Source organism: Narcine bancroftii, chromosome 3 (assembly GCF_036971445.1).
Source record: "Narcine bancroftii isolate sNarBan1 chromosome 3, sNarBan1.hap1, whole genome shotgun sequence".
NCBI classification, from domain to species: Eukaryota; Metazoa; Chordata; class Chondrichthyes; order Torpediniformes; family Narcinidae; genus Narcine; species Narcine bancroftii.
This window is the reverse complement of record NC_091471.1, coordinates 110921059-110933582: the sequence shown is the minus strand read 5'-3', so window position 1 is coordinate 110933582 and position 12524 is coordinate 110921059. Positions and strand designations below refer to the sequence as shown.

The 12524-nt window shown below is 38.2% G+C and overlaps 1 protein-coding gene across 22 annotated transcripts in view; it reads left to right on the top strand.

Moving 5' to 3' along the window:
- LOC138757470 (putative methyltransferase NSUN7) overlaps positions 1-12524 on the top strand; it is a 141960-nt gene that overhangs the window by 19099 nt on the left and 110337 nt on the right. For all 22 annotated transcript variants that reach the window (XM_069924820.1, XM_069924830.1, XM_069924825.1 and 19 more), the window contains one exon: positions 2180-2238. In XM_069924820.1, coding sequence (XP_069780921.1) covers positions 2180-2238 — 59 coding nt within the window. The remainder of the gene's footprint in view (positions 1-2179; positions 2239-12524) is intronic.

Genomic DNA, 12524 nt, shown 5'->3' with positions numbered 1-12524 from the left:
CCATTTTCCTCCAATTCTGCTATTTTAATGAGCACTTTCAAAAGTTTTCTTTTCCACTACCTTTCAAAGTAGAAAGGCTTAAAAGATTCTCCTGATTATCCAGTGATCTGATACTATGAGTCCTCTCTGTACTTTCTTTGTTTGACATTTTGAATGTTTTTCTTGTTTCTCAGCAACAGCTTTTATTACACATGAGGTGGTCACTAAAGCTCTGTTCTATTAATCACAATAGAATGCAAGTAGTTGAGATTCAGTACAAGATTTAACATTCTAATATTGTTTGCTACTTCACAGCGATTAGTAACATTAGGCATTCATTCTTTTAAAAATCTCTCAATAGTATCTCGAGAATATTCCTTGTCCAGTACTTGTGAAATATTTAAACTGTGTTCTTCCTGTCTGAGGAGTTTCATATTTGCAATGACCAATAGTTAATGCAGACATTAACATATTAAATATGTATTTTGTAATATATGAAATAGGAGCATATTCTCACCTTTTCTATCTCCTGTCCTATCCAATTAACACATTTTGTCTGTTGGTCTGTACTCCTCCCTCTGCTCTTCCTTTAATTTGCCTCAGGTTTTTAATTCGGATCCCTGCCTGCTTTTTATTTGTACCTTGGAGAAGGGCTCAGGCCTGAAATGTCAGTTATATATCTTTGCCTACTATGGACGCTGCAAGACCTCCTGAATTCCCCCAGCATTTCTGTTTTTTTTTTGTTAATATAATTTTGAGGATTTTCCCCATTCTTCACTGGGATTCTTGATGATCTGACCACGTACACCACTTTCTACCTGATCCCCAGAACCCATGTCTTCTAGAGTGCCAAGTTATTCTTGAACATATTTAATGACCCTGCTTCCATAATTGATGTTACAAGAATATGATCTGCAAATTAACCATATCAGAGGTGTGATTGCTGATTATTTGTCAAGATGTTAAAATTGTGTATAAAAATACTTTCAAAATTGAATTACTGTATTATAACATGTGTATTGTTAACTTGTTAGTGATTTTTAAAAACAGTTCAGTGTGGCTCCAGCCCCGTAGTCCCTCGCTGGGGGGCTGTTGGCACCAGGGAGGGGGCCTGTCAGGCAGCTGCCCCTGACTCAGGAGCCAACATTTGCTCTGCAGCACCTCTCCCTGCTGCGGACCTTTCAGGTGGCAGAACACCGCCTTCAGCACTGCCACCTGAATGACCCTTTGCAGACACCCGCCACAGGCTCCGGAGCCGCATTATCCTGGCGATTCCATCTGAAAGCGACTCTACTGTAAGGGTCACTGGGTGACACTAATAGCAACTCTGTCTTACAGCAGACAGAAGACATTTTTGTGTAATATTACATGTTCTGCACTATTACTTGACAATAAAGGAATCTTGAACCTTTTACCAGTGAGAGATCCATTTTAAGAGTCTGACTACAGCAGGAAAGAAACAGCTGTTAATTTTGGAGATTTGAATTTTCAAGCTAGTGCATTTGTTCCCCGAGAGAAAAGGGACTATGACTAGAGTGGGATGCATCATTTAATAGTTGGCAGCTGTCTTGAGATAGCAAGAGGTATTGATGAAGTCAATGGAAGGAAGGTTGAATTGTATAAATGAGGTAATGAAAAATAAGCCAACAAGGCTTAATTTTAACATTTAAGAATAATTTGGGCAGCTACATGGATGGGAGGGGATATGGAATGGTTGCAGGCCAATGGGACTAGGCAGAATAAGAATTCGGCACAGACCAGAAGGGCCTAATTGCCTGTTTTCTGTGCTGCAATATTCTATGTTATTAGAGTTGTTATGGATAGTTGATTGACGTATAAATCTTTCTATTAATTTGTCTCCAAAGGTTTGTAATCAGCATATTAACCTTGAATCTGTCTGTGATATAAATATCTCTACTACATTCAATATGCAATAGCAGTTAGAATGAGAAAATAGATATGTTAATATAATTTCCATTTATATTTGTTAGAAATTGAAATGCAATTGAATACTTTGCAACAAGAAAACCAAAAAATGTCAGTTTTGTGTTTTTTTTTTAAAATTTCAATTATAGCTCCAAGATTTAACTTTCCATATATTCTATTAAATCATAATTTCAGAACTGTGAGTTAGTTTGGATTTGAGAAATGTGTTAACATCAGCATAATTAATCTGTTTGTCATTGTTTCCCTTTTACAGACCAAGATATCTTGGAAGAAATATTGATTAACAGTTCTTTTTATCCAACTCAGTCAGTTGTAAGTAAACTTTGTTCAAAATGAAGACTTAGACTTTTACTACATTTGTAATGTGAATGTTTGAAATGTATTCAAAATCAGAGGTCTTTAAACTTGTGAAAGTATTTCTACCTTTTCTGATGACTTGGTTGCTAAAGGATATTTGTGTAACTCTTAAGACATGCACCAATTCAGTATTGAATTGGTGGGGCAACAACTTTGTTACTGTAATTTGAACTGAGCTTCGTATTAAATTGCATTGTAACTAGGTATGGATCAACATGGTCAGTCAATCATTTGTGGAGACCAGACCTTGGATTTACTCATGAAAAATAACTGGAGAAAAAAAAGATGGTGGAATCTAGAGCAAAAACAAACCACTGCAAGACTCAGCAGGTCGGACAGCTTGCATGGAGGATCAATAGCCGCTGGCATCTCAGTTAATTGGGCATATAATGTCCTGGGGTAGAAAGCCATTTGTGCTGTTTTCACTGGGCCATCTTTAACACTGACTATTTTTCCACTGAACACAACTCATCCCCAGGGATCAGAGAATTTACCTTAGAATGGAATTGATGGAAGTTGTGTTTTTTTTTCCACTTGTTTAATCAGCATGCTGGTGTCAGCTGATTCCGAGTATATGAGTAGGGGTTGATGCCATTTGACCCCAGCATGCTGACTGTTGTCCTTTTCCACTGGACACTTAACTGGTTAATTCCCCATTAATTTCTGGGATAAACTGCCAGAAACCCTGCTTGAGGACTCCAACTTTACTTATTCCCCCATGAATCCTTCTCATCCATGAAGAACAGCTGCTTGATCAAGATATAGTTAGAAATTAAGCTATTCTTGCTGGGGAGGAAGGAGAATGAATTAGCAAACATCTTATTCTCCATAAAATGTCATGCAGATTTGATTTATTGCATCGGCTCTCAACTATGTTATTTTCTCTCATTAATACACCAACAACCTGAAAAGCTTTAAGAATCAAAATATTTATTACTTTTTCCAGTTAATTTGAAGGATCATTGGCCTGAAATTTTAACTCGCTTTCTCTCTCCAGACATGCTGCCTGATCTGCTGAATATTTTTGAACTTTATTTAGATATTTACTATCTGCTATTGGATTTAGGTTTTGCTTTTCAATGGAACTGAGTTATAGGGAAAGGTTAAACAGGTTAGGACTTTATTCCCTGGAACATAGAATGAGGGTAGATTTGATTTTAAAATTACGAGGGAGATAGAGTAAAATAGGTTGGCTTTTTCCACTGAATACAAACCAGAGAACATGGGTTAAGGGGAAAGGTTTAAGGGGAATTTCTTCGCACAGAGAGTGGTGGGAGTGTGGAACAAGCTCCTAGCTGAGATGGTGAATGCAAGCTCAATTTTAACATTTAAGAAGAATTTGGACATGTACATGGTTGGGAGAAGTATGGAGAGCTATGGACTGGGTACAGGTCAGTGGGACTAGGCAGAAAAAAAATGGAAGAAACGAAGGGGCCTGTTTCTTTACTCTAGTGTTCTATGTTCTATGGAAGTACTCAATAGCCTAGTTATTATTTTGTAATAAATATTTTTGCATGCATTTTAATTTTTTTACTGTAAATAGAGTGCTGTGGTGGCTTGCCCATGCAACAGGCGAACTGGCTCATGGAGTCATGGACAAGTCCAAGGCAGATCTGACTGTGAGAGCTCAGGGTGCGGAGCAAGCCCACAGCCTGGTGGCTGATGGCATAAAGGTCCCAGTAAATGCAAGCATCATTGGGTTCCAAGGGATTTAAACGCACACGAAAGTTCTATAAAAATCAGTGGGTTCAACTCACTTTCGATTTTGCATGATTCTTTAATGCACTGCATGCCTTATGTGACAACAGTGCCTAATTTAAATAATACTTTATTGATATCGAGTCCAAAGGAAAGTTGACATGTATTATCATTATGACATTAGATCAATTCTTTTGCTTTGGAAATACTCTCCTGTAGCACCTGCTAATGGCAGCGCTACCTAAGTAAGAGACATCTACACAGCACGAGGCTGGTCTTGGGAAGTGACATCAGTGCATCATGGCGTTATTCCCCATCCAGCAGCACTCGGCACGGAAGCAGCGTTGTCTCCAAGCAACACGTCGACAACCACAGGCTTCTGGGAATGGAAGAGGGGCCTGCTTCATCTTGTGTTGGACAACTGGGGCAGCAATTTGGCCTAACCTTGTGGTTACTCGGCCCACTACACCAACCCTCCTGAATCACTGCCACACTTTAAGCAAGTTATCGAACTGTCTTGGGGCGGGCGGCCTCTGTGTTTCATCTGGGGCAGTCTGGTTTGAGTCCTGATGCGCTGCCTTGAGGCAGTCAATGGTAAACTTGTCCTGCCACCTGCCAATGTCCAAGGTTAAAACGACATTGTCATGCTGCAACACCTTGAATGGACCTTTGTAGGGACCTTGTCGGGGTGTCCCTTGCTGTCCTATCCACACAAAAATAATTTTAGTGGACTACAGGTCCGCGGGGATGTGGCAGGATGGAGAGCCATGTCGGGAAGGTGGCGGAGGTTTCTGTCTACCTGTTTGTTTCCTCAATCGCTGGAGGATGTCTCGAGTGCTAGGTTGTGGGCTGGGAGGGTTTTTAATATAATTTTTTATTTTTCACACTATGAATCATATCAACCAAAATATGTACAAATGTTTATCACTAAATTTACACGGTGGTATTTTCTCCTCTTTTTCTCTCCCCTCGACCCACCCGCATCCAAAACCCATAAATATTCGACATATACAATACAGTAAAACCATAAAACAATATCTTCACACAAAGAAAAATAAACAAGAAAAATGCGTCATCTATTTATTACACACTGAATCCATTTGTTTTATCTTATAATTTTCATTTTCATTTTAGGAGATGGATATCGTAGGCAAGCTCTCTCTGATATGTTCCATGTATGGTTCCCAAATTTGTTCAAACAATGTGACTTTATTTTTTAAATTATATGTTATTTTTTCCAATGGAATACATTTATTCATTTCCATGTACCAGAGAACTCATGTTCTCTTCCATTTTCCAAGTTGACATTATACATTTTTTTGCTATCGCTAAGGCTATCATAATGAATTTTTTTTGCATTTTATCCAATTTGAGGCCTAATTCTCTAGTTCTTGCGTTACTTAAAAGAAATATCTCTTTTTTTGGTATGTTATTTTATTTAGTATCTGATTTAATTCTTCCCAAAACGTATTTACTTTCGTACATGCTCAAGTTGCATGTGATGTTGATCCCATTTCCTTCTTACAGTGAAAACATCTATCCGATAATGTTGGATCCCATTCTTTTAACTTTTGAGGCGTGATATATAACCTGTGTAACCAATTATATTGTATCATGCTTAACCTTGTGTTTATTGTATTCTTCATAGTTCCAGAACATAACTTTTCCCATACTTCATTTTTTATCTTTATGTTTAGATCCTTTTCCCACTTCTGCTTAGGTTTATCATTTATTTCATTTTCCTTATCTTGCAGCTTAATGTACGTGTTGGTTATAAATCTTTTAATTATCATTGTGTCTGTAATCACGTATTCAAAGTGGCCTCCTTCAGGTAATCTCAACCTGTTTCCCAATTTATCCTTTAAATAAGCTTTCAATTGATGATATGCAAGCATTGTACCATGAGTTATTCCATATTTGTACTTCAACTGTTCAAATGTTAATAAATTATTTCCCAAAAAAACAATTTTATATTCTTTTGATTCCTTTTCTCTCCCATTCTCTAAAGGAAAGATTGTCTATTGTAAAAGGGATAAGCGGATTTTGCGTCAATAGTAATTTTGGTATTTGATAATTCATTTTTTCCTTTCTAAGTGGATTTTTTTCCATGTATTAAGTAAATGATGCAATACTCGTGAGTTTTTCTATTGCACCAGCTTTTCATCCCACTTATAAAGTATATATTGCGGTACCTTTTCCACTATTTTATCTAGTTCTATCTTAGTCCAGTCTGGTTTTTCCCTTGTCTGGTAAAAATCTGATAAATACCTTAATTTTGAGGCTCTATAATAATTTCTAAAATTTGGTAACTGCGAACCTTCTTGATTATACCTCTCTGCTAATTTATCTAATGCTACCCTTGGATTCCTCCTTTTCCACAAGAATTTCCTTATTATTCTCTTTAGTTCCTTAAAGAATTTTTCTGTTAAAGCAATTGGTAACATTTGAAATAAGTATTGTATCATTGGGAACACTTTAATTTTAATGCAGTTTACCCTCCCTATCAACGTTAGCGGTAATTCTTTCCAATGTTCTAAGTCTTCCTGCAATTTCTTTATTAGTGGCTGATAATTAAGTTTGTACAAGTGGCTTAAGTTATTATCTAACCTGATCCCTAGGTATTGGATTGCTTCTGCTTGCCATTTAAATGGTGATTTAAAAAAAAAAAAAAAAAAAATTCTGTATAGTCTGTGATACTCATTGGTATCACTTCATTTTTCTTTGCTTTGATCTTGTACCCCAATATTTCTCCATATTCCTTCAATTTCTTATGTAATTCTTTTACTGATACCTCTGGTTCTGATAGGTATACTATGATGTTGTCTGCAAATATGCTGATTTTATACTCCTTTATTTTTATCCCTTTTATTTTATTTTCTATTCTTATTAGTTCTGCCAAAGGTTCTGTTGCTAAGGCAAACAATGAGGGGGAATAGTGGACATCCCTGTCAAGTTGACCTACTTAATTTAAAGTGACTCGATACATATCCATTTACTGTTACCTTTGCCAATGGTCCAATGTACAGTGCTTTAATCCAATTTATATATTTTTCTGGTAGATTGAACTTCTGTAATACTTTAAATAAGTAATTCCACTCTACTCTGTCAAAGGCTTTTTCTGCATCTAGAGCAACAGCCACTGTTGGTTTCTTATTTCCTTGAACTGCATGGATTAGATTAAGAAGTTTGCAGACATTGTCTGCTGTTCGTCTTTTCTTAATAAATCCAGTTTGATCTTGTTTTACTATTTTAGGTACACAATCGGCCAATCTGTTTGCTAATAATTTCTCTATTATCTTATAGTCTGAGTTAAGTAGAGATATTGGTCTCTATGATGCTGGTGTTAATGCATCCTTCCCCATTTTTGGTATTACTGCAATTATTGCTGTCTTACATGAATCTGGCAAGTTTTGTTTCTTCTGTCTGGTTCATTACTTCCAGGAGAGGAGGAATTAATAATTCTTTAAATGTTTTATAAAATTCTATTGGAAATCCATTCTCTCCTGGTGTTTTATTGTTCAGCTTTTTTAATATATTCTGTTCTTCCTCTATTTCAAATGGTTTTATTAGTTTGTTTTGTTCCTCTTCTTGCAATTTCGGCAGTTCAATTTTAGCTAAAAATTCCTCTATTTTATCATCTTTTCCCTATTTCTCAGTTTGATACAATTGTTCATAAAATTCCTTAAAATTTTCATTAATCTCTGTTGGATTATATGTAATTTGTTTGTCCTTTTTCCTTGATGTCAGTATCATTCTTTTAGCTTGTTCTGTTTTAAGTTGCCAGGCTAATATTTTGTGTTTTTTCTCCCAGCTTGTAATACTTTTGCTTTGTTTTCATGATGTTCTTCTCCACCTTGTACGTTTATAATGTTTCGTATTTAATTTTTTTGTTCGCCAATTCTCTCCTTTTCGTTATATCATCCCTTTTTTACTAATTTCTTTTCTGTATTTACTATCTCCCTTTGCAACTGTTCTATTTCCCAATTGTCATCCTTTTTCATCTAAGTCACATAACTTATTATCTGCCCTCTAATGAAGGCTTTCATTGCGTCCCATAATATAAATTTGTCTTTCACTGATCCTGTGTTTATTTCAAAATGTTTTAAATTGGCGTTCAATAAACTCCTTAAATTCCTGTCTTTTAAGTAGCATGGAGTTTAAGCTCCATCTATATGTTCTTGGTGGGATGTCCTAGAGTTCTATTACTAATAATAGGGGTGAATGATCTGATAGTAGTCTAGCTTTATACTCAGTTTTCCTAACTCTCCCTTGAATATGGGCTGACAACAAAAACATATCAATCCTTGAGTAAGTTTTGTGCCGACTCGAATAATATGAAAATTCCTTCTCTCTTGGGTGTTGCCTCCTCCATATATCCATAAGTTTCATTTCCTGCATTGATTTAACCATAAATTTGGCTACTTTATTCTTTTTACTTGTCTTTTGTCCAGTTTTATCCAACATTGAGTCCAAATTAAGGTTAAAATCCCCTCCTATCAATATATTCCTTGTGTGTCTGCAATCTTCCAAAAAATATCCTGCATAAACTTTTGATCCTCCTCATTAGGTGTATATATATATATATATATATATATTGAACAAATTCCAAAATTCTGAATATATCTGACACTTTATCATTGTATACCTCCCTGCCGGATCTATTATTTCCTCCTCTATTTTGATTGGTACATTTTTGTTAACTAGTATGATTACACCTCTAGCTTTTGAATTATAGGATGCTGCCATTATGTGTCCTACCCAGTCTCTCTTTAGTTTGTTATGTTCCACTTCATTTAGATGCATTTCCTGCACAAATGCTATATCTATTTTTTTTTCCTTTTTCAATAAATTTAGTAGTCTCTTACTTTTAATTTGGTTATGTATTCCATTAATATTTATAGTCATATAGTTCAACATGGCCATCTTATTTCTTGTGTACACCTCTTTTCCACCTCTTCATCACTTCCATTCCCCATTTCCCCTCTTAGTTTTCTCTTATTACACTTAATGTATGACAACACATTTAAGACATAAAGTACCCCCACAGTTCCCACATCCACTAATACCTTGACCCCAAAAGTTCCCCCCCTCTCTGAGTTGCCCCATATTCTTTGCCGGGCAACCACAACTCCCCTTTTCATTTGGATTGTGATCTTGTTTGCAGCGTCAACTGATTTTGCAGTGACGGTTATTCCCCCTCTACCCAGCCCTCTCCAGGAAACACTTTTTTAACACATATAACAAAGCTCTCTCTCTTTTTTCTCCCCTTACTCCCTTCCCTTCTCTTTTCCCTCTTTAGTTCTTTACATATACATTGTTTTTACATCTATATATACTTTATCGTCATTCTTCAATAGACAATAGGAGCTGGAGTAGGCCCTTCGGCCCATCCAGCCAGCACCGCCATTTTACAGATCATGGCTGATCACTACCATCAGTACCCCTTTCCAGCCTTATCCCCATAACCCTTAACTCCTTTGCCCACTAGAGTCTTATCTAACTCTCTTTTGAACATAATCAGCGAATCTGCCTCTACCACCCTCTGTGGCAGAGCATTCCACAGATTCACACTTCTCTGGGTAAAAAAATGTTTTCTCATCTCCGTCCTGAAGGGCCTACCCTGTATTCTTAAGCTATGCCCTCTAGTCCTCGTCTCCCCATCATTGGGAACAAGTAATCCGACTTCACCCTGTCTATCCCCCTGATAATTTTGTATACCTCAATCATGTCCCCCCTCATCCTTCTAAACTCCATCGGATACAAGTCCAGTTTTTCTAGCCTTTCAGCATATGTCAACCCCGCCATCCCTGGAACAAACCTTGTAAATCTGCGCTGCACACCCTCTGTAGCTAGTATGTCCTTCCTCAAAATTGGAGACCAGAACTGGACTCAATACTCCAGGTGGGGTCTCACCAGGGCCCTGTACAACTGCAGAAGGGCGTCTCTGTTCCTATACTCCAATCCCCTCTTTATGAAAGCCAACATGCCATTAGCCTTCTTCTGAATCTGCATGCTAGTCTTCAGTGACCGGTGAACAAGTACTCCCAGATCCATTTGCTCCTCCCCACTCCTTAGCTTGTCTCCATTTAAATAATACTCAGCTTTCCTATTATTGCCCCCAAAATGGATAACCTCACATTTGCTTACATTGAACGTCATCTTCCATTCAGCAGCCCACTCCCCCAACCTGTCCAAGTCCCTCTGCATTTTCCTGGCATCCTCCTCACACCCCAAACCGCCACCCAGTTTCGTGTCATCTGCAAATTTGCTCAAGTTATTAATAATCCCCTCATCCAAATCATTTACATAAATTACAAACAACTGAGGACCCAATACCGATCCCTGCGGCACTCCACTCATCACATCCTGCCATCCTGAAAAAGACCTGCTTACCCCAACCCTTTGTTTCCTATTTCTTAACCAATTTCCTTTCCATGTCAGCACCTTGCCTCCAATACCATGCTCCTTGATCTTGCCGTCCTGCAAACGTTCTGCAAATTCTTGCAGTTTCTCTGGATCCAAGAACAGTCTGTTTTGGTCCCCGGGTATAAATATTTTAAGCGTGGCTGGATGTCTTAATATGAATTTGTAACCTTTTTTCCATAAAGTCGATTTTGCTGTATTAAACTCCTTCCTCCTCTTTAAGAGTTCAAAACTTATGTCTGAGTAAAAAAAAATATTTTTTGACCCTTGTATTCCAATGATTTATTATCTTCTGTAATTCCTTGCCCATTCCAGTATATTTTCTCTTGTCGTGTATCTCAAAAATTTTACTAAGATGGATCTTGGTTTTTGATGTGCCTGTGGTTTCGGAGCTAATGCTCTGTGTGCCCTTTCTATTTCCATTTCTGTCATTCCCAGGACCTTCGGGATCCATCCTTTTATAAATTCCTTCATATCTGTGCCTTCTTCACCCTCCTTCAGATCCACTATTTTTATGTTATTTCGCCTACTATAATTTTCCAACATATCAATTTTCTGAAATAACAACTTTTGTATCTGTTTAATTTTTTTATCACTTTCTTCCAATTTTTCTCGTCTTTTACTTCCATTTCTAGCTGTTTCCTGCTCTTCCACATTCTCTATCTTTTCCCTATTTATATCATTACCAGTTCTAACCTTTGCATTTTATCTTCTGTTCTTTTCATTTTTCTTTTAATTGCATTAAATTCTAATGATGACCATTCTTTTACTGATCTCATTTGTTCTTCAAAAAAGACTTTATATATATATTCTGTTTATCAGTTTTACCTTTTATTTCTCTTTGTGCATCAGTTTTATCTTCTTTCTCTGTGAAGATCTTGGTCTTCTTCTTCCTCTTCTTCTGTGTCTGTATCTGTGTTTGTATTCTTCTTTGTGTCTGTGTCTCTTCTGTTTTTCCTGATGAGCTGTTTGTATCTCATTGTCAGGCCTCTTCTTGCTGGGCCTCTTGTTGCTGGTCCTCCCCTCCTGTGCTGCTCGTCTGTTGTGCTTCCTGACGTTGGTCTTCTTATCGGTCATCCCTCCATCTATCTCCCATGTCTGTTTCATCGCTCCCTCTTCTGCTGTCTTCCTCATCCTCCAGCTGAGAGCCCTGGTGTCGGGCGTCCCTCAGGTGTTCGCTCTGTGGCAACCCGCTCCTCTGTTGAGCACCCCTCCCGCCGGTGTCCTCTTTCTCCTTTGATTGCGCACTTTTGTTTGGCTCCAAGAGCCATTTTTGGATTGCGTCGGCTGGTAGGTCGTGACTCCACAGGGCAGCCACTGACCTTGAGGGTCGGGCGCTCCTCGCCACCACAGTGTCCTGTTCCTTCATGCAGGTAAGGCCTTCTTCTTTCTTTGGTGACTTTTCTACTTTTTTTCCAGTTTTTTACTTTCTCCTTCTTGGAAGCCATCTTCTTTCTCTTCTCTGTATCTTTATCTTCTATTTCTTATATTTTATTTTTGTTATGCTTTTCTTTTTCCTAACTTTTTTCCTATTTTCCTGGAGAGGGCTGGTTTTCCCGACCGGCCACTACTCCATCACGTGACTCCTCCAGGCCGGAAGGGATGAAGTGAATATCCCCTGGGATGGTAAGTGGGGAGCTGTACACCATCTCGGCTGACAATGATGATAGGTCTTCTTTTGATGCTGTGCGAATTCCTAACAGCACCCATGGGAGTTTGTCCATCCATTTAGGGCCTTGTAATTGAGCTTTCAGAGCTGCTTTCAGGTGTCAGTGGAGACTTTCGACGAGGCCGCTTGCCTGAGGATGGTAGGCCGTGGTGTGACTGGCTGCTGCAGAACTTGGCTAGGGTTTGTCCAGTGCAAGGTTGTCAACTGGGCCCCTCGGTCTGAGGTGATGTGGGTCGGTACCCAAGTGGTCAAGAAAGCTCTGGCACAGTGTTGCATGTGGAAGGGGTATCACTTCTGGCCAACGGGTAAAATGATCGATTACTGTGAATAGATACCATGTACCTTGTCTCACAAGGAGCAGGCTAAAGATGTCCACATGCACATGGTCAAAATTCTGGAGCGGGGCCTTGGTGTGTCTGCACTTTGGTGCATTGGCAGTCCAAACAAGTCT